The sequence below is a fragment of the Musca vetustissima genome, unplaced genomic scaffold, assembly GCF_032173495.1.
Source record: "Musca vetustissima isolate MV318-11 ecotype Yass unplaced genomic scaffold, APGP_CSIRO_Mvet_v1 utg102711, whole genome shotgun sequence".
In the NCBI taxonomy this organism is placed as follows: Eukaryota; Metazoa; Arthropoda; class Insecta; order Diptera; family Muscidae; genus Musca; species Musca vetustissima.
The window spans coordinates 97,403-121,316 of NW_026888944.1; the positions used below are offsets into that span (position 1 = coordinate 97,403).

General features: G+C 34.7%; 2 protein-coding genes across 2 annotated transcripts; both read left to right on the forward strand.

Annotated features, from left to right (window-relative positions):
- The first annotated feature begins 14,073 nt into the window (after window positions 1-14,073).
- Window positions 14,074-14,485, forward strand: LOC133336743 (piercer of microtubule wall 1 protein-like). Its single transcript, XM_061545022.1, has 2 exons — window positions 14,074-14,215; window positions 14,273-14,485. The coding sequence occupies exons 1-2, from the start codon at window positions 14,074-14,076 to the stop codon at window positions 14,476-14,478; spliced, it is 348 nt and encodes a 115-aa protein (XP_061401006.1). The 3' UTR covers window positions 14,479-14,485.
- Window positions 14,486-15,162: 677 nt separating this feature from the next.
- Window positions 15,163-22,829, forward strand: LOC133336742 (multiple coagulation factor deficiency protein 2 homolog). Its single transcript, XM_061545021.1, has 4 exons — window positions 15,163-15,308; window positions 15,377-15,464; window positions 18,959-19,097; window positions 22,707-22,829. Exons 1-4 carry the CDS (start codon window positions 15,163-15,165, stop codon window positions 22,802-22,804), a joined length of 471 nt encoding a protein of 156 aa, XP_061401005.1. The 3' UTR covers window positions 22,805-22,829.
- The last annotated feature ends 1,085 nt before the right edge of the window (window positions 22,830-23,914 follow it).

Here is a 23,914-nt window from a genome sequence, read left to right on the forward strand (position 1 = left end):
CACGCAAGACGTCCATAGGTACACATTTCAGGACGTCTATAGAGGCACATTTCAAGACGTCCAATGAAAGCAGATTTTCAGCCCCGTTCAAGAGACTCGGCTAGACGTCTATAATAAGAAGACATTAAAGACGATTTTCAAAACCTCTATGGAGACGACTTTCAGGACGTCCGTAGAGACTTTTGTTGTCGTTGTGGCTTCTAAAGAAATATAGAAACTTAGGACGGTTAAATGGTCGACTGTTTTTGGTCAACACTATGTAGTGATGCAAGGACTGTCCCGCAATATATCCTATAGGTCTTCTAGAATTTTTGAAGGTCTGTGCCATGTCGTCAGCCCTGACATGGCACAGAACGATTTCTTTTTATTTCTGCACATCAATATTCTATTGAAGTGTTGAAAATCCCTGGTTTGGAGGTTTCGGAATGGAAAAAGTTAATCGACAATTTCATCATTAGATTCGGAAGTATTTCTATATGTCCTCCTATAGGCCTTTTAATGATAAAATATATCATATATGACTTATAGTATTAGACTTCTACAAATTTAAGAACTTCCGAAAATTCAAGACTTCAAAAAGGCAATCAACAGGTTTTCCAGACAAAAAGTCTTCATTTAGGTTTTCTATACAGAGAAGGTATTTTAGGCCTTCTAAAGGTATTCTACAATAGAAGACTTACTGCCATAAAATCAATAAAAAAAATCAATTTTCTTACCGCCAGAAGCTGCTACTAAAGCGATCCAAATATTGCGCTTTGACAGTGCATAATCAAGCTCTTAGTTCGTCTTAAAAGTTCCTTCGTAGTCTTAAGAAGACTCGTGTATATAGACCCTACAACCCTTCAGTTCGTTCATACATCTTCCCTGTCCTTCAGATCATCAACAACTTTTGTCGCTAAAATGTCGGAGAGAAAAAAATCAATCGGCAACTTCATTATTAGGATCGGAAGACTTTCTATATGTCCTCCTAAATGTCTTCTATACATTAAATACCTCATATAGGCGTTATACCTTCTACATAGAACAACTCCTGTGATTTTTTCAACTCATTGAAGATATCCTACAGGTTTTCTCTACATCGTAGTCCTCTCACACGTCATCTAGACATCCTGAAGGTCGTTTATTAAGACGGCACCCAGCTTACGATATCTATAGAAAGGGCTCCCAGCCTCAGCTCGCTGTGTATACACCCAGGTCGGCTACAAATATTTCCTGCTCTTCAGGAAATCTATATGGAGTTCTGCCCTTCAAAATAACATACTGCATATTGTTTATTAAGACGGCACCCAGCTTACTGTCATTAGATTATTTTTAAAAGACCTCTGGAGAATTCCCTAATCTCTTCAATCAAGAATGCCCTCGAGTTGTTTATAGGAACTCTCCTCTACTCGCTTATGGGAGACTCAACTCGTCTATAAGAAACTCCCCTAAGTTCGTCTATAGGAGAGCTTGCTACAACAGACTACCTGAGTGGATATCATTTACTTGTCTATGGAGATCTCAGCACGTCTATGAAAACTCCCTTCAGCTCGTTTGTGGATCTTTTCTACTCATTGAAGAGATCTTACTGTCAGCTGGTCTACAAATTGATATCTGCTTTAGGTCGCGAATAAACACTAACTTCAGATAATTTTTAAAGATTCCCTGATTCAGTTCACCTATAGAAATACCCGGCTCCAGCTCATCTATAGAAGGTTTCCTTCCAGCTCGTCAAAAGAAGACTACATTGGGAAACTCACTAGCTCATTACAGCCATTAGGAACTTCTTTCTTAACAATTCATGTGCCCTATGCCCACGTTGGCGTGTTGGTGGTATTAATATAAATAATTAATATCACTAATACGCCAATATACCTTTCACCACGTATTTACATTTTATCCACTTTGTATTCCTCGATTCTGCTCGCCCATAACTATTCCCTGCTTCAACTCACCTATAGAAGACTACATTGGGACTCTCACCAGCCCAACAGTATCTTTAAGACCTTCCCTCTTAAAATTTGCTATGCCCGATGCCCCGGTTGGCGTATTTCCGGTGTTAATATAAATAATTAATATCACTAATACGCCATTATGATCTTCGGTTCGTCTATGAAGACCTCCTCCAGCTCGTCTATAGAAGACTCCCTTCATATAGAAAATTTCCTCCAGCTCGTGTCGCCTTCAACCGTCTACAAATACCTCCCCACAGTTCGTACAAAAAAAATCTCCTTAGATCGTATAAAATACTCCCTTCATCTCATCTGTAAAGACCTCTTTCAGATCATCTAAATTATTGCCGTTAACTCTGCTATAGAGGCTACTCAGTTCACTAATAAAGACTCCGTGTTTCAGATGCCATATATAGAGTCTCCTTGCTTCAGCTTTTCTATGGAGGCTCCTGATTCAGATCACCTATATAGGCTCTCTGCTTCAGGCCACATATAAAGCCTCAATGAGTCAGCTTGCTTGAAAAGGCTACCAGCTTTAGCTTGTTTACTTGGAATCCCTGGTTCAGCTGGGCCACAAAGATTCCCCACATCAGCTCGCATCTAAAAGCTTCAGGCTTCGACTTGCCCATATATACGATCCTTGCTTCAACTTGACTATAAAGGCTCACCTCGACTATAGAGGCTCTCTCTCACGCCTCGGCGACTTTCTTGGTTCCTTGGTTCAAAGGCTCTATGTTCCAGTTCGCCTCCCGTCTCGCAGCTTGTCTATCGAGGCTCCCTCACTGCGTCTGTATAACTTCCCATTATATTTAAAATGATTCCCTATCATACATTCCCTATAGCCATATGCCCTAGGTGGCGTATTGTTTGTCTTAATACAAATAATTAACATCACGAATACGCCAATTTATCTTGCCCTCGTTTTTTTTCTAATTTCTAATTATAGTTTCCGAAAAAATTACTACCCTATTCGTTCGTGAACGTTTTAACTAAGTTAACCGCATTTCTATCCAAATCCCCTCAGCAGTTTTTTTTTTTTTTTTGGTTTGGTATTAGTCGTATAGCGTAACAACGTAATCGGTCTTGACCGACTTTTCACTTTAATTTGCCATTTATTTTTTGTGTTGTAGTTGTTTTTGTTGTCATCATCATCGTTTAGTAGTGTAGTTGTAGTTGTCAGCGCTGCTGCTGCTGTTGATGATGGGTTGGTTGTTTTACTTCTTTAAATTTTGGTCAAGGCTAAAATTGCATGTGCAACACAGAGGCACAAAAAACATCAACAACAACACAAACACTCTTTCTTACAATTTGAATCATTTGATACCCATACAAACACAAATACACAGCCCTACAAATATAGAAAAAAGGCGGCACAAACCAATTCGTATATGTATATGTATTAGTATTTGTGTGTTTCAAAGCAGGACATACGTCGACATGAAGTGATGACAGTCGAGATACTTATGATTGTATGAATTTAGGTAACAATGCAATGAGTGCAGAAACACAGACACTCGCGTACACACATTTACACTCACACACTAACATCAATGTAGTTTTGCATGTTGTACAAAAAGAGTTATAGGCTAGATTTGTTTTTTTTTTGTTTATTGGCGAGTATTATAGGTAGACAGGGTTGTGTGTGTGTGAAAAACATAGAGGAATGAAAATCTTTTGAACTGAATGAGAGTTTGTGTGTGTGATTTTTTTTAATTTCAAAGCTGAATGAGTAATTTCAAATGAGAGAGAGGTAGAGACAGACACAGAGAGATAAAGAGAATAATACCAATTGTAAATGGGGAGTTAATGGAATCGATGTGTTGTTGTTTTAATGATGTGCTTGCCGTAACCTAAACCCTAGCGTGTGATACATAATTTAACGAAATGATTGCGTGGCACAAAAGTGCTGACCCTTGAGACAGACAATTGTAGTAGAGAGTTGTATGTAAGTGGAGCAGAAGTATTTATCAATCAGTGTAGTTAAATAATTTATATGAAAATGGGTCTAACTTTAGTTAATGCATGTACTTAGAACAAAATGGAGTCATAGCGTTGGAATTAGAGTTTATTTAAAAAATAAAACCTAATTCTATGATCAAGGCAATTGAAAGATTCTAGAAGATTTTCCAAATTACAAACCGATACCAAATTATAATGTTTTACATAAACAATAAAAATGTTAATTGTATGCCCCGATTGGAGGACAATCTTCAGCACGTCTATAAAAACTGCCTCCAGTTCCACTAAATTACTCTAAACTTTCAGTCAATATTATTGTCTATAGAATTTTGTCCTATGCGGCGAATTGCTAATATTAATAATTTCCTGAGTTCCTACTACCGTGCATCTACAAGCACTTTTGCACAAGATTGGCAGCGATGGAAACATAATGTGTAGGACATGCGGGAAATACTATGAAACATTGGAAAATTACCAGCTTTTGCAAAACTACGAACTCAATATCTGAGAACTAACAGTGTACGACTTTACTGACAGAATTGAGTATGACTGGCAAAGCCTTAGTGATTTCGTAAAACATCCTCATCTCTATTTTTTGTGTTTTAAGAGGACACCTAAATCATTGGCTGGATAAGTGTAGGTCCAGAAGGCTTTTTAATTATTTTCAAATCGAAATTACATCATAATCTGCTGTTTTATATCTTCAGAAATTGCACAAGAGGAGAGTAGCGGAAGGTACGAATATGTTTCTAAATTCGGTTGTGACCTGCTTTGAAAAATGTGGCTGTAATTTCTGAAGGAAATCTAATGCATTCCAATAGAAAATCTGTTGTCAGTATGATCTTAGAAGTATTAATACCAAATTATAGACACCCAGCTTGAAAAATTAGGATTGAGGATCTTCAGCATAACGAAAATTAAGCGCACCTTTATAATGTGGTTATTTAAAAATATGGACTTATATTGAACATCTTCTGCGAGGAAGTTTTTAATCATCACGAATACGAAATCGTTGGTGGAGAAATTCGGCTAAAACCTTAAAAATATCTTAAATGGGATCATTTCATATTTGTTAACAAAAAATGTTTTATTACCACGAATTCCAAACAAACAGCCACATGGTTCGGAAAAGTCTGCTATAACCTTCAGAATATTGAATATGTGGTGGAGGTTTTATATGGGAGTTGTGTCAAAACAGTTGTATGCAATGTTGCCGGTTTAAAACCTCCAAAATACCAGAATAGGGACTGGACCTTTTTTGTGTCTATATAGATACGTGGTCCAATGTTCATAATTATCTGCATAGATGTTGTTCACCCTTCAAGAACACGAAATTCCAAATGCTCTTAAACCGTCTACATTAAAACGTGGCCAAATAAATACCACATTTTCAATACCAAATAACATGTGACATATTTGAAAATTGAAAGTTATCATTTGGAAGAAAGTACTGCAACGACATATGTTAAAGGATCGATATAATTAAAGTATTATCCTTGACGGGAATTATGTTTGAAAAAAAAACCCTCTGAGAACCCGTATAGTATCTTTGATTGACAATTTTTAAACAATTCTGCCAGGAAAATGTGTTCCCATTAAGAAAACGATAAAAAAAAACATTTTTTTAGGATTATTTTCTACTCGGAAAAAGTTTTATGAAACTTTACAAAAATTGAGGATGGGAAATTTGACGACGACTTTCTACTCCTCACGAAAATGGGGCGGAACCTTTATAGGTGGAGAGCAGAAGGAAGAAGACCTTTTATAGGTATATTATGCGAAAAAGACCTCTTAAGGGACTTTTTATACATAAGGGACCTTCTATACATACTTAAGGGACCTTCTATACATAAGAAACCTCTTATATGTCTTCTATATGTAGAAGACCCTGTTATAGGTTTTCTATGCAAAGAAGTCCTGTTATAGGTCTCCTATTTAGACACAGAAGACATACAAAAATGTATTCGAGACTCTAAACACAAAGCAGACCTATTACACTACACATAGCAGACCTATTACACTCTGACACATTTTCCAACTTGAAAATCTTGAACCAGTCGGGACCGCCAAAATCTGAAAGCTTATAATGGTAGAAGAAACCCCCTAGCGGGGATTTAAATTAATAGCGTTTACCAAATAAGTTCTGTATCACATGTTGATACAATTCGTTTAAGCTATATGACAAGCATTCTTTAAATGCCTGGAGTCACATTGTGGCTATATTTAAGGATTATTTTTACAAGGAGTTTATATAAATTAACTAAACCGTATTCTCAAAAGACACCTGAGCCTGCAAGCACATGTGTAAACAAATTTGTGATAAGAGTTAGCTGAAAAAAATTCACCATCGTGGCACTGTAGCTATAATGAATATTATTATTGAGCTGTAAAAAGCTGGCGTTTGTTTTATATGAGATTTAACCCTGCTACTATTAAAAAAACACACACACATATGTTATGTTTGAATCCACATTTTTATTGCGATTATTTTTCAGTAGTTGGAATGTTTTTTATTTTCCATCTGTAAGAAATACGGTGATGATAAAACGATATGGGGCACCAAATGACCCTTAAAATAGTGGGGGAGTTAGCCAAAGGAGTTGGCAGATAGGCTACGGTCATGATCTAGGTTCGTAACCAAATATAGAAATGAGCGAAGTTTCTATCAAATCTGATAATTCAATCATTAATATAGACTCTAAACATGTTCAAATATTCCACCATATGTGGGAAAGCTTCCAGAAGGAATGTACGTATAAGAACTTATGTACTCAATTTTGTACCTTGATCTAGGTTTACATAAAATATTGCAATTGGCAAAGTTCGAATAAAATTAGATACTTCAGTAGCTTCATATGAGTTTTCGATATTTACAACAGGTTGAACCTTTTTGAGGAAGTATACGAAGTAGATAGGCTCTATCCTCGAATATGGCCTAAATTTAAAATTTGTTTTTTAAGCATTTTTCTTAAACTTGTTGAGAATTATAGGAGAGGAGGTACCGACAGGAGTGGTGTCATGTTTTTCATATTCCAAACAAAAAAGTTGTAAAGGTAAAATTTCTTAATTCGGTTTTGACCTATGTCTCAGTGGAATATTAATAACCAATGTGATACACTCAGATGTTATGCAGAACGTTGTTTTACATCGAATTCGGTAGTTAATATCAGCTAAAACCAAATATGGTAAATGGGGTTAACCCTGTATGCCCTGGCTATGTGAAATAATGTTTTTGAAATATAGTTTTCACCCTCCAAAATACACATACTTCCTTGCGGTACCATTTCATATTTTTCTGACAACATTAGTAGCAACGACATGCCCATATCGGAAAGTTTTTATGCAAAGTTGTTTTTTTCTCACTATCAACGAAAACGTAATTCCAAATTAGAGACACTTCGGTGGAAAAATCGGTCTGAAATCTTCAAAATACTTAAATAAGAGCTCGACCTTTATAGGGGGGCTACGTCAAGGCATTGTCCTATGTTGTTTATACTTTCTGCAAGAACACGATATAAAACGTGGACCAAATATCCTTGGATATTTTCAAATGGTACCAAAAAGTTAAATAATCATTTTAATCTGACGGAAACTTTAAATAAGAATAATGCTTTCAAAAAATTTGTAGGGCTTCCGGAGTGATAATCGAGGATTTGCCATATTTTCCGAGGATCTTCGAACCAAAAAGTGTTGGTTATTTTTAAACTGCATCTTTAAATGTTTTTTAATGGGCCTTAGGAACAAAAGTGCGGATTTTTAAGGCATTACGGCCAATAGGCGTACATGTTGAAATAATCATTAGTTCAGGGGCCTTAGGAACAAGAAGTGTGTATTTTAAAGGCATTAGGACCAATAAACGCTAATTTTTTAAAGAATATTTTTTGGGGAACTTCGTACAAATAATCATAAATTGTTTATGCCTTAGGGACTAGAAGTGCGTTTTATTAAAGGAAATTTGATAAGGTTCTTCAAACTAAGAAGCGTACATTTTTTTAAATACTACGGACCAAAAAGCTTGAGTTTTTAAGGTACTACTTTTTCAGGGTCCTCGAACCAATAAGATTGGATTTTTAAAAGAATCATTTTTAAGAGCCTTCGTACTAATAAGCGTAAATTTTTTGAAGAATAATTTGTCAAAGGTCTTTAGACAAATATTTCTGATTTTAAAGATTATTTTTTTCGAGAGCCATCAGATAAATATCCTTAATAAAAAAGTTGTAGGTCCAATAACCTTAGAATATTATTTTTCAGAAACGACCAGGATTTGATCAAAAATAGTTTTCAAGGGCATTGATATTAATAAGCGTTCATTTTGAATAACCAGTATAATTGCCTTGTATTTCTAAAGAAATATTTTTTTCAGGAGCTAGCAGGAATATAAATCTGGATTTTCCAAGCATATTTTTTAGTGACCATCAGTATAAAAAACGTGGTTTTTTGATCAGGGACACACAGATTAATTAGCATGGATTTTTTAGAATATTATCAGGGACCTTCAAATATGTTATTGTTGAAAATACAACATTTTTAGAATAAAATTCAAAAACATGAATGAAAATATAAAATTTATAATTATATCGCTTCCACATATAAAAATGCAGGAAAGATTTACTGCTTCAAATTTTCTTAGCAGTCAGATAAAGTAAATTGAATAGGAAGGGAGAAGGAAGTATAATTTCTAATTATATGCGTGTTCACTCAATTTAAAAGAAACACGTCTTCTTATATTTACACCAATATTGATGGACGAAAAGAAGTTCTTTCCTCTGTTGACAACTTTAGATGGTATTCTTCCTTTTATTTCCTCATCAGGCAAAACCCCCTCATGCGTGCTCTAGTTTGCTTTAATTTTTGTACAAAAGAGCGTAAAAACGGTTCTCTGCCTGAGGCTGTTCTATTCTAACCCGAGTTTCGTTCATGGCTTATGAGAGTGAGAGTTGAGAAAGCAGTGACACTTTATGCCGTGTGAAATGAATGGCTATCTTAATGAGAGAACTGATATGCAAACATGTTATGAGAGGGAGAGAGAGAAGAATGATAATTTGATCATGAATCATGACATCTGTTCTCTGTGAATTTATGAGAGGCAAGGAACTGATATTGATTGAATTTGTTTTTGATAATGCAAAAAATAAATTTTGGAAAATGTTAAGAGCAAGGCGATAGTAACGAAAAGGGGAGATAATGAAGTAGATCAAAGAAGTTTATCTCTATATTTACCCATGTTCCACCTCGGTTAATTAGTAACGACGAGCCAAAGTCGTCTTTTAAACTAAGCTGAGCTTGTTTTGTTTTTATTTCTTATGTTGTTAATGTTGCCAAAAACAAAAATTAAACAACAACACCACCAATAATGCCGTTTTCCCGGTTTGTGGGTGTATTGGTGGATGGGGTGGTGTGTTGTTGTTGCTCTACGTGTATTCTCTCTTCCCTTGTTTAGTATTGTTTTGAAAGGCGGAGAGTGTGTATTTGCTTTTAATGCTTTGCCTCTTTACATTTTGTTGTTGTTATAGGTTTGGAGATTAACATTAATGCACTGTTGGTTGGTTGTTTGTTAGTTATTTTATAATTTGTTTGTTGTTGTCATTGTTGTTGTTGTTTGAAGAGAGGATATTATAGCAGAAGAAATAGAAAGAAAAAAATGGAAATTAAAAAATAAGAGATTGTTGGTTAAAAAGGTATTTGTTGCTGTTGGCTTGCTGAGTGTGGAGGTTGCCGTTGTTGTTGTTTAGGTGTGTGTTGTGATGTGGGTGTTCTTGGGTTGTTGTGTATTAAAATGTGTGTGTGCGCTCTTGGGCACGTTGGCGTTTCGTTTTCAAGTGGCGTATACGCATTATTATTTTTTTGTAGACATAATTATATTTTGCTGTATAATTTTCTTGCATTATAAAACGTTATGTTTGACGGAAGTTCAGTTATCTTGCCTGGTTGGCTGCCAGCATTTATTTTTACACACACACATACTCACTCACACGCATATCTAACTATATATTACATACATATTTTATACATTATCATCGTCGTCAACACATCAGCAGGCAACGTTGTTTCAGCTTGTTTAGTTAGCGTGTTTGCGTTATTTTTGTGTGCAAGTGCCAACCTTGACCCTTTTTAATGGATCCAATGTGTTTGGTTAGATAGAGAGACAGACAGTCGGTCGGTCGGACGAATGGAAAGTTGGATGGATGAATAGTTTCGTTTGTTGGTATTTTTCTTCATTGATTTTGAGGTGTTGGTAGTGGTGATAGGTTTGTAGTTTATTAAGAAAAATTGCACTACCAGCACACATATACACACAAACACGCACTTATATATTTAGAATGGACAACGTCTAAAATTTTTTTTCATTGTGTTACATATCTATGTATGTATGCAATATACTATGTATTTTTTTTTTCTTAACATACATACATATGTTTGCTAGTTGCTTCAAAAAATTTTCTTTATATAACACACATGTTAAGGACACGCACAGACAGGCATTCCTTTTCACTAATTTTACTATAAAAAATAAATTTGATTTTCTTTAAAAAATTTCCTTTTATAAAAAATTCTTTTCATCACGCACTTTTTCCCACATATCGATTATATTTTTTTCTTTGTATTTGCATTTTCACAGACCCCAAGGGGTTTGCAGAATTTTAAACACGCAGACAATTAGGCCACTTTTCTTTAGCACTTTTTCAAAGACATTTTTTCTCTTTAATAAAAATCATTATTTTTATAATCGCACAAAAGCTACACCACTTTTCAATAAACATTTTTTCATTCACTTTCCAAAAGTATTAAAAAAAGATCAAAAAAATATTTCAAGGATAAAGAAATTGCAGTAGAAAAGGTCTTTTTCAAGTGTTGAGGTTTTTCTGCTGCTTTTGTTGTTGTTAGTAGTGGTGGTGGTGTTGATGGTGGTTGTTTTGCTTAGAGGAATTTGGTTTTTTTGTGTGTGTTTACCCTAAATCGCTGTTCTGGTTGGTCTCGTAACTCTGCTTAACGTTTCAAATGTCCACGACGACTGAATGAAAATTTTGATTGTGGTCTACTAAAGAAATTTCCTGGTAGCTTTGCGATTTGACAGTTATCTTGTCATCGAGCTGTCATTTTATGTATCGCGTTTGCGCAGTAACTTCGTTTGCAACAAATGTCATCACTTTTTAACTTACCCTGTACCAGGTGGTGTAATAACGCATTTAAATAATCACACAAACGCCATTGTTGCCATCGATGTTGTTCACGTTCCGCCAAGGCCTGTTGTAGGAAACTGGACATTAAACGTATTTCATCGTGTAACAACGATTTCATATCACGCAGTTTTCGTATGTCATTTTGTAGGAAGGCTATGGAACGTAGATAGAGGAACTTGTTGGGTTTGGAACGAGATTTATGTGATTTTTTGGAATGTTGCTGACGACCATAGATGTCCCATAGCAGGGCATCGAGAAGAGATTTAACAGAGCTGAAAAGCAATAAGTCAATTTATGTGAAAATTTAAAATAAATGTAATAATTTTGCCTACCTCATTTACAAAAAAAAAAAAAAAAAAAAACAATTAGAATTATATTTTGACAAGCTATTAAAACAATACAATTGAAAAAAGTGTTGATAATCGAAACTAAATAATTAGAGTTCTCAAGGCGTTAAAAATAGTTTCATTATAAGTTTCTGGAAATTGTATTTTCATAGAAAGTTTGAATTTAATTTCTTGTTTTAGTAAATGTCAATGAAAGTCTATTTTCATAGAAAATATTATCCAATTTTTAAAGGATTTTGTTGTTCTTACACGATTTTTATGAATTTATATTTTAACAAAGAAAAGTGTCAGCCCTCAATCAGTGGTTTGCGGAGGGTTTCGGATTTTTCAAAGATTATTTTTTCCAGGACCAACACAAGGCGTGGATTTTTTAACGATTATTTTTTCAAGGACCAACACAAGGCGTGGATTTTTTAACGATTATTTTTTCAAGGACCAACACAAGGCGTGGATTTTTTAACGATTAACGATGAGTTGCTTACTCAGACCATAGCAGCATCTATTGGCCAACACCTTCACCGAATTTCAAAACTGATGTCATTAGTTTTATTTATGGCGGTACCAAGGTATATAAAATATTTAACTACCTCGATGCTGTAGTTCTCAAGTTCCACTGTTGGTCCGAGTCTACTGAACGTCTTGCTCCTGACCAGCATCTGACCACCAGTCTTGAATAGTTCGGCTGGTAACCTGTCGGCTCCTGCTGCTTTATTGTTCTTGAGCCGATTAATTGTTTTTATGACCTCATCTTGGCTAGGTGGTGTACACTCTATACCATCATCTCTTATTGGCTCTGGGGTATCTCCTTCACCACCACTATTTGAAACCAGAAGCTTTTCGAAATGCTCCTTCCAGATCCTCAACACGCTGTCTGTATCTGTCACAAGGTTTCCTTATTCATTTCTACAGGAGGACGTGCCTGCACCAAAACCTTCGGTTTGGTGTTTTACTCGTTGGTAAAACTTCCGGACTTCATTCTGACTCCTGTACATATCGATTTGCTCACGTTTTTCTTTTCTTTTTTCTGAAAACACATTTATCGTCTCTCTTCTTATTTTCCGATAATTCTCCATCATATTACGTGTTGCTTCAGTCTGCAGGGTTGCCCTATACGCTGCGTTTTTCACATCAGTAGCTTTACGACACTCCTGACCGTACCATGGGTTTCATGGTGGTGGTTTTTGGTACCCAAGTGTTGCTTTTGCTGCAGTTTGTACTATTATCGGGACAAGAAGTGCTTTCGTCAAACAGGTGTGTAAGTTGAGCGGAGTAGGGCTATCTCTTGTGTTTGCAGCTTTTCGACGTCGAGTTTCGTGTTGTGTTAGATCGCACCTTTGCCGCAACATTAAGACGAGTGCGGAGCTTGGCTGCTACAAGCTAGTGGTCCGAGTGGATATTTGCTCTTCGGATCGATCAAACGTCTAATACACTGAATGAATGCCTTCCGTCTCGTTGCTTGATTAGGAGAAACCCAGGTGGCCTTGTGTATATCGAGATGCTTGAATCTGGTTTTTGCTGTCGCGAAGTCAATCAACCTCTTATCGTTGTCGGATGTTTCTTCATGAAGGCGGAATTTTCCGATGGTGGGGCCAAAGATTTTTGTATTAAAATCTCCTAGAAAAATTTTAAATCTTTTATTCTGCTGTTAACCATAAATCCGCAGCCAAATTCATGTCTCGTTTCATGGCAGCTGTCCGTTTCCATTGCATTTCCTATAAGGCAATAAAAAATATGGGCTTTGTACTTCTTGAGTACATCCACCAAAGCGAGAACTGCGCCTGTTCTGTACAACGTGTGCACATTGCAAGTGCAGATTCGAAGATCGTGGTTGTCAACATTAGGGGGTTTTCTTTTTCTTTGCTTTTTCATAGTAGGAGGGGTTTTCCGAGTGTGGGCAACTAACCCGACGACACAACCCATTTTTTTATAGTTCTTATGGGTGAAAATAGCTACCCCAGGTGACACCGCGGGGAAGTTAGTGTCCACAATTGAGATGAAAGAGGCACCAACATAAGCCTGGGTTTCGCCGTTGCTTGGTATCTATCATCCCCTACGCCACCAATAAAGTTAGTTACCCCGGTAAAAAGTATTAATGTTGAATGCCGTTCAATATTTACAATTCCAAGTTCAGGCGAATGGAATATTCGATTTGAACCAAACCTTGCACAACATATTATCTTTACCAAGCATAGGTCAACTCCGAAGATGGTACCCATTGGTTCACTCCTTTTGGTACCTTCCCAAAAAGGGTCTAAATTTTCAATATTTATAAATTCAATTTCAGTCGAATGAAATGTTCGATGTAAACCAAACCTTGCACAACCTTTTATCTTTACCATACCTAGATCAAGTAGGAAAATGGGTCCCATTGTTCTACTCCATATGGTACCTCTCCCACAAATGGTCAAAATTTGTTTTTGTTTTTTTAGTAAAGATTTCTGAAATGGTATAAAAACTTCAATTGAAATTCATTACACCCTAATACATATACCACATTTCAACTGCCAACATTATCGGTTGCCGGGGAAACACTTCATTTTTTTTTTTTTTCAAAACAACAAATTTCAATTCATAAACAATTTTCGCAACACAATCCTTTTAATTCAATCTTAACAAGAAGTCGTAAAGGATCCTTTCATCTTTCCCCTAAAAACAATGTGCGACAATCAATGCAATTTAATTGAAACATTTAATCCCGAAGTGGAATATCAAAAATTTCTAAAACGTAAACCCATCGTCCAAACGGCCAAACTCTATGAGGAATTGAAGACCCGTCAAAGTGTTAACAAATGTCCATGTGAGTAGTTTTGTTTTTACTCCTCGAAATTGATTTCAAAATGTTGTTGTCTTTTAGATGATTTCAAAGGCTATGGTGTTGAGAACGATCAGAATACAATGTATCGTACCTATAATTCGGAGTATGGTTATTATGCCCCAAATCCCTATACGATACCATCGCGTTATTATCCCTTATCACAAAAATTCTCCAATGAGTTACATCGTTGTGGCATGTATCGAAATTTCTCGTTGAATACCCATATGGATAGAAGTTTCTATTGAAGTACTGAAATTTGGCGAGGGAGGAGATATTGTGTTTAAATAAAAATCAAGTATATAAAAAACTGGAGTTTAATTTTTATATGGATTAAAGTCTACGATATTTTCAGGTGTTAATGTCGTTAAGTTTTTTTCCGGACCGAACTATCAATACCCTCCACCTGGAAATGAATATTTAATATACAAAAAATAGGGTAGGGACTCTATGTTGAAGCTATGTCAAATTGTGTCAGGAAATTTTTTACATCAAAAAATTCCATATACTTAGTATGAAGAATTGGACAGGGTCTTTACTGGGGATCTATATATATTTCAAATATGTTTTGGGTATAGGAATTTTCGACAAATAACCTCTTTTTATTTTTGTTCATTATTTTTTTAATAAATAATTAAGAGAATGTGCCATCTGGTGTCAAATAAAATTGTGTAACTACAGTGGTTGCAAAAAGTTGCCACCCCTTTTTTCGATTCTCCATTACACATGTACATCCTTTTTCCGGACATGCGCACGAATTTTATTCTTTTTGTTTGTCTTTCTTTTTTTCTGCATTTTGTTTATTCGTTATCAGCTGAAGCTTTACAAGTGTTAACGGGATTTTTTTGTTTTACTTTTTTATAAATGTATTAAAATATTAAAAAAAACTTCGCTAAATCAAAATTAAATTAATCCTAACTTCTACCGACAATATGAAGGATATACTAAACTTTAAAAATCTATTAATAATAACTGTTACATTATGTCAAACATTGGATTACAGTTGGGCCATTAAACGTGGTCCCCATCATCCGCGTAGTGAACGTAAGGTGGACCAACATTTAACCCATGAAGAGCAGTAAGTGTTGTGTATTGGCTTTAGTTATGAATGAATTTTGTAATGATTCCTCATTCTCTTGTCTTTAGCCGTATAGAAGATGATTTAAAGGAAATGGGCATCAAGGCATCTGTGGAAAATATGTCCGAGGAGGAGAAGAATTTCTATTATTTTAAGGTACGTAAGGAAATGCGAGGTTTACACTCATATGCAGCATAAATATTTTGACATAAAAATTAGTCTAATAAAATGGTGTAGTTACGGACAAAAGCCAATTCGCCAAGTTTCTTCGAGACATCATCTTAATGTCAGGATTTGAATGCAGTCTATGTTGCATAAAGTGTAAACAAATTGAAGTTTTAACGTTGAGCATCATTAAAAAACATATAGGTTTCGATAGAATATGTTGAAATTCGGCTGAAGTCTTCAAAATAATGAAAGCTGGTCACAGCTGTTATTTGGGATCTCTCAAAAAAACATAAAACCTATATTCATAATTTTTGGTGGGAAGATTTAACACCCAATGAGAACCTGAAAAACTAAATTCAACTGAAACTTACTTGGGCCAATATTGATTACTTTTGGTAAGGGGATTTTCTACTCAAAGGGTATCCAAAAAAGAATAAAAATGTCAATCGATGTTGCCGACAGATATATACCCTCAGCCTATTGTTTGCGGAGGTCCTTGGAATAACACACAGATTTTATTATTCGCTTTATATAAGGTATATGTTTTTATCAAATAGTTTTCAGATTTAATGTTGATCAAATTGGTTATTTAAATCACCTCAAATTAAATTTACAAATTTTTAAAATATTGACCCTTTTGGGTGAGGTACCAGAAGGAGTGGGCCCCAAGACGGGTCCCACCTTCAGACTTAATCTAGACTTAGTAAAGATTATGGATTGTGTAAAGTTTTGTTCAAATCGGATATTTATTTCGCCCAATATTAAAAATGTTGATCCTTTGTGTGGGAGGTGCCGGAAGGAGTGGACCAATGGATGCCATTTCGAACTCGATCAAAGCTTGGTAATATATTGTGTGTTATAAAATTAATTTTTAACAAAATTTGTCCATTTTGTGGTGGATGTACCAGAAGGGCCGATATTCTCCATCTTCAAACTTAAACATAATTTTTACAATTTAATATCCTAAATTACAGCCACTACAAAGGGAAAATTCTGCTAAAACCTTCAAAATACTGACAATGAGGAGCTACACTACTACGTCAAAAAATTGACCTACAGTTTTATTATACCAAATTACAGCAACGTCATTGTTGCTGAAACTTGGGCCAATATTGATAATATTTTGGTATTGAGATTTCCGACACAATGAAATTTGAAAAATTGCAGCCTACTTGGTTTAATTTTTTGGCCAAACTCCCCAAAATAAGGTAATTTTAAATGTGGCGTTTTGTGGGGACTGCCCTGAAACCTGTAGTAGCAAGATTTTTACCTAGTCAGAACCCGAAATACCAAATTAATGCATATTACGATGAAGAACGAGAACAAATGGTCTACCATTATATGGAAGCCTACACTGAGAAGTGGATCGATATATTCCATTCTCAATACCAATCAAGAAGTAAAAGTAATGTATGTCTAAAATTTACAGATTTTTGGAACCTTTGAAAGGGCCTCTATTTGTTGTTGAACTTTTATAATAAGACTTAATTTCATTATTCTGCAGAGTTTACTTCTGCACAAGTACTTTAGAATATATTTATTATATAAGACACCTTAAGGCGCTTATGAAACACTTTCCGAACGCTATTATCCGTTTATTGATATTTTGTAAAATCCTTTCAGTTGATGTAATAGATTTTGAAGGACTTCTGAATACATGTGGCAAGACCTCCTTTCTATAGAAGTCCGTTTGAAGGAATCTGCCTACCTTTCAAACGCCGATGGTCTATAATAGATTTTTAAAGGGACTTAAGTTCATAAAATAGCTTCACAATTCTTTCAGTCTGTTGAACTTCATTTTGAAGGTATTTTGTTTTCCGCCCTTATGAGAATGTCTTATGTCCATAGAAGGTCTTTTTAAGGGTTTATGGTTATATAGTCCTATAGACTATATCTTATATAGTCCTATAGAAATCTTGTCTAAGGTCTTTTAATGATCTTATTTCTATAGAAGACCCGTCAGAGCTTTCCACCCATAGCAACATATTATAAGATCTTCTGTCTATAAAAATCTTTAAATATCTTCTACCGATTCTTGACATTTTTAGCGTCTTTCCTTAGAAGATCATTAGAATGTCTTACACTCATAGAAGGCCTTTTAATAGCCTTATATCTATAGAAGCCTAATAGAAATCCTCTTTAACCCAATGTTGCCCACAGACAACAAAATGTTTTAGAGCTTATATTTATTATACAGTTAGTAGATATGCATTCTTTGGATTCCCTATGTTAAGGCCAGATTATGGACGACACATATCACGAAAAAATCTAACAAATTCAAATTTTTGGTAAAGTTATGAGCTTTTTAGAACAGAGAAGAGGGCAAAAATGTGTACAGTACGAATTTGTGTATACAGTTCAAATTATTTAAATCTCTTCGTATTCGAAATGTACGAATTCCGTCATCAGATTTATTTTTGATTCTTGTAAAACAGAATATTGAGTATAATTTAAAATGATTTTTTCGTCGATTTTGCATTTGGTTTTCTTGATATTGGCCTTTTATTTTTGACAAAGAATGTACTGTATCTCCCGAATGCAAGGATATAGCGATGTCAAATTTTGTCCGTATCCTATCTAGGATAGTTGCATTAAATCTGGGAACAGAAAATTGTTCTATGATTACGGAAAAAAATTCGGGGCTCAATGGGTTAAATTCTTCTGTCCTGGGAAGTCCTTTAAAATATGTCCATTCTATAAATGACCCTTTAGATATAGAATACCTTAGATACCCCATTTGAAGCATTCCGTAGTTGAAAGACCTTTCAAAGATTTTCCGTAGACCACTTTTGAAACCAGTTCTCTTTATAGAAAACATTAAGAAGCCTTATATTTACTCTGCCCATACCTACAATAGATAAACAATGTTCCATACCTGAGAGAGGTCCTGCGTAGATGGAATGTAATGCATTTAACAATTCTTCAAGGATTTTTCATGAGAATGAAAAAACTTCAATATTTCGAATTTTTGAACAATTTCCCTCGCTTTGTTGAAAAGCAATAATCTGTTCAAAAGTTATGGGCTTTGAAAGTCGAACCTCAAGAAGTGATGTGTGTAATTTGAATCATGCATATTAATAGATGGCGCTGACGACGGGATCGTAAAAAATGCTCTTATTTCCTTTAGCCATAACTTTCTTCGTATTGCAGATATTAATATTAAAATGGTGTAATATTAAGGGTATAATTGTATACTTTATTGTGAAATAAATACTTTTACAAAATTCCATGCTATAGGATTTGAAAAAAACTGCATTAAACACGTTAACAAAGAAGATAATATAAGTTAAAAGTATACGTTTGATGTGTATCTGCATTCAAAGGTTATCTGCATTTAAATGAATGAATAACATGGTCAAACTATCTTTGATATGACACAAATTTTCTTGAAATGCGGGGAGGTCTAAAGCACATTATTATTTTACCAATTTCGTCTAGGTATATGATAGTTTACATTAATATTCATGTTTCCTTTTTTACAGATCCACGATGGAGACAATAATAATGCCTTGGATGGTTTGGAACTTCTGCAGGCTGCAATGCATCAGGATGATCATTTTAAGAAAATCGATCGGGATAATTTCATACAAAATGCCAATGATGAACTGAATCATATTATCGGTAAGTTTTTATACTCTACACATGGTCTGTTCCAGAACTTGCAATAATGTATAATTTTTTACTACGATAACAATTTTTCCTTTAGGATATCGGGAAAAAGTAGTAAAAATTAGTAGATTCTTGCCGTACGGGAACAGACCAACAATTAGGTTGTGATTATACATTTTTGTGTGGGCCAAAGATACCTACATTTTCTAATACCGATTGATGTATCTCGACTTTATGAATCGCATTTGTGCCCGTTTCTTTGTACTAAACCAATCGTTACAAAATTTTGCATCCAGATTCGTTTTAAACCAAAGGTTACCTATTGTTTTTGGTTGGGATCAAATGTGCCAAATAGTGTATTTCTGTCGATTTTTCTTGTCGCACTACAATTATGACACGAACATTACAAATTTTAGTACGGGGAATGGGATCTGACCAACTAATAAGCACAGTTTTTTATGAAGATCGATCAATATTTGGAAAAGGGTCTATGTATTCTTACATAGTATAACTAGCGTATTTCCGCTACTTCATTTGCGAGCATGGGAATTACTTAATCATGTCTAAATAGATTTTGTTTTCTCAGAAAACTACATAAATATGTCAGAAGACAGCAACATCGAACATAATTTAAATTTTTGTATTTGTTCTCTTAAAGTATGTATTTTCAAAACTATCTCCATTTCTCAACACTACACACCGATTCGGAACGCAATCGAAATCTAGCTCTATACTAAATTTCTTCTAAAAGATAATAAATGATCTTTTACAACATTTCATACACATAAGTACGGATTTGAAAACGTCCTTCATACCTCAATTCTTCAATCCAAGAGTATTCCAAATTTCACGATTTCAAACTATCGCTTCACCAAAATCCAGATTTTATCAAATTTAATATTATTTCCCTAACTACCTTCTTCAACAATCCAATAGAAATCATATTTCCCAAAATCAGGATTCCTACCCTATCGGATCACTCAATTCCAAATTGTACCAAATTTAGTACAATTTAATACACATTTCTAAAACTATCTACATACCCCAATCCTGCAATCTCCAAACAGTAATCCAGCTCTAACGGTTCGCCAAAATCCAAACTGCATGAAATTTATAACCATTTAGTACACATTAATATACATTTCTATAACTTCCTACCTCAACACTCCAATAGGATTTATATTTCCTAATTTCAGTATTCTAGCCCTTTCGGCTTACCCTAATCCAAATCATACCATTTACTAGAAATTAAAAAAATTTTCTACATACCCCAATCCAAACCCCAACAGTTACCCTAACTCCAAATTTCAGATTCACCTAAAATTCAAATTGTACCAAATTTAGTACCATTTACATAGTTCGAATTTCCAAAACTTCCTAAATACCTCAATGCAGTAGTTACCTTATTTCCAAATTGTTCCAGCTCTATCGGTTCTCCCAAATCCAAATTGTACCATAAATAGTACCATTTAGATTTTCAAAAAAAAAAAAAAAAAAAAAATGAAAAGGCGTTAAGTTCGGTAGAATATACAATCCTCAAAATTCTGCAAATTAGATTACATACTGTAGGAATTAGCGAATACTTGGGGGTTATAGTTATATGAGGGCTATGCCTAATTAATGACCGACATATGTCAATTTCAAACCCAATAGGTATAATTATATGGGGGAGATGCCTAAATGCTGGCCGATATATTTCATTATCGTGAGGTTTGAGTTTTTTTATCACGATTTCCTTAAAGAGCTGAATGATTACAACCGATGGCTAAATCATCTTACAATTCCATAATTTGTAGGGTAAAACTGACTATTTCGAGTAACGACTATCCCCTATACTATGGTAGAATACGCCTATATGGGACAATCGCTACACACGGAACTAATCAGGTAACTATTATAATATAAGAAGGGGGTTATATGGGAATAATTTTTGGTTGGAAGATTTGTTACAATATGCGACTACAAAATAATAAATTACAATAAATTCGGTTGAAAAACGCGCTCAAGAACCCAAAAATACGGAAAATTGGGGGTGTCTTAAATGGGGCTACCCGAAAAAATGGACCTATACTTATAATTTTTAGTGAAGAAATTTTGGTACCCAATAAGAACCCATTGCACCAAATTTCAGCGAATTCGGGTTAAATCGCGCTTAAGAATATCCTAAAACCACCGTAAATTGGGGGATACCGTTATATATACCAGAAAAAAGTGGACCGATATTTATAATTTGTAGTGGAGACATTTGGTACCCAGAAAGAACCCAATGTACCAAATTTCAGCGAATTCGGTTGAAAAACGAGCTCAAGAACCCCAAAATACCGAAAATTGAGGGTGCCATTATATGGGGGCTAACCGAAAAAATGGACCTATATTTATAATTCTAAGTGGAGAAAATTGGTACGCAATAAGAACCCATTGTACCAAATTTCAGCGAATTCGGTTTAAAAACGTTCTTAAAACTCCCAAAATACCGTAATTGGAGGGTTCCGTTATATGGGGGCTACCAGAAAAAGTGAACCGACATTTATAATTTTTAGTGGACACATTTGGTACCTAATAAGAACCCATTGTACCAAATTTCAGCGAATTGGGTTGAAGACGCGCTCAAGAACCCCAAAAGACCGAAAATTGGTGGTGCCCTTATATGGGGCCTACATGAAAAAATGCACCTATATTTATAATTTTTGGTGAAGAAATTTGGTACCCAACCAGAAAAAGTGGGCCGATATTTATAATTTTTAGTGGAGACATTTGGTACCCAAAAGGAACCCAATGTACTAAATTTCAGCGAATTCGGTAAAAAAGCGGGCTCAAGAACCCCAAAATATCGAAAATTGGGCGGTACCCTTATATGGGGGCTATGCCTAAACGTGGACCGATATAGCCCATCTTCGAACTTGACCTGCCTGCAGGCAAAAGACGACACTATGCAAATATTTGGCGATCTATCTTAATTCATTCAAAAGATAGCGTGATTACAACAGACGGACCGACGGACGGATATGGCTAGATCGTCTTAGAATTTTACCCTGATCAAGAATATGTATACTTTATAGGGTCGGAAATGAATATTTCGATGAGTTACAAACGGAATGACAAAATTAATATACCCACTATACTATGGTAGAGGGTATAAAAACATGATTTCAAACTTCAGTATTCCAGCTCTTTCCGTTCCCCCAAACGTATATTGTACCAAATTTAGTACAGTTTAGTACTTTCCCTTTACTTGAGTACACACTTCCAAAATTATCTCTTTACATGGACCCTACTTCTCAACTTTGATTCGCATTCCAAATTTCATGGTATTACCTCTATCCTTTCACATGCTACGAAATTGTACAAAATTTAGTACATTTTAGTACTTTTCGGATACTATAAAGTATTTTAGTACTTTTCTTGCCATTCTAGTATGAATTTCCAAAAAAAAAGGCATAAGCGTTGATCAGTCAGTCACAGAATCGAAATTTATATCCACTGCAACTTTAAGTCCAGGGGTAGTTATTTAAGGTATTATATGATCGGCCCCGTTCGACTATACTGTTCCGCTCATTTGTTTTTAATTATTCAATCTTTATATTTTTGATTTTTCATTTTCCAAATTTTCTTTAATTACAGATGTCATTGATGAATTCCTGTTAATAGCCGACGCCAATAAGGATGGATTTTTACACTACAACGAATATGTTCAGGCGGTAACGGGTACAGCACACTAATGACATAGTGCGGAATATTACTACTCAATCTATGCAACTTTTGCATTTATGATTTTTTATTGAATTTTTTTCATCACATAATTTGCAAAAAGACTGTTACCCAACATACTCAACTAAGAACATACAATCACCAATTTGGGCAATATAAAGTGGCAAAATAATTTGAGAAAAAAATCCTCTCAATGGTGTTTTTTATACTGCTATGTTATTTATTAATGATTTCTATGAAAAAATAATAATAATTAGATTTACATTTAATGCTCAATACAATAATAATAAAAACTAAACTAGAAAATAATTATTAAGGAAACATATAACAATAATTTGTTTTTTACTTAAAATAAAAATTGTTCTTAATTTGCAAATATTGTTGCACAATTCTGTGTAGCATTGCACGGTTGACCACGCAGACCACTATAGGCAGCCTCTTCCACTAGGACAGCCAATTCCATGTAGCGGACATTTTTAAATGGTTCTCTGCAAACACGAGAAAATAAATATGAATATTAGAATTATTGTTTTGAATATTTTAAATATAATTACCCCTGAAACTTTTCAATGCCTTCGATTAAGGCCTTTGCTGCCTTGGCATATTCATAGGCAATTTGTGGCGATTCACAGGCGGCAGCAAACAAACATTGATCGTAGCCGTTTTGAGCTGCCAAAAATCCAGTAATTAGATAATCCTCGCCTTGTGTCACACCCAAAAAGTAATCTGAAAAGAAAAAAAGGTATTAAAAATATCAAAATGATTTTGAATATCCAGCTAAGCTAGTGTTATTGTAAAAAATTGTACAAAAAACTCTAATTTCATATTATTATTGAACTAATTTTGAAATTTTACAAGAAAGTATACGATTATACTTTTCACATGACACCACTTTCATTCGTATATAAGCCATGCGTAAAAAGTTATAGCAAAACCAGTAAGGAAAGTAGTAAAGTCGGACGGGGCCGACTATATGATACCCTTCACCACTTTGGGTATATTCAGCAGATGAATCCTAATAGACGTCGCATTTTTAAAGGACCAGTAAAATGAAATTGGATCCATTAACATGTCATTCTGCAATCGATAATCAATTTTTCATTTGGTCAGATATAGATTTT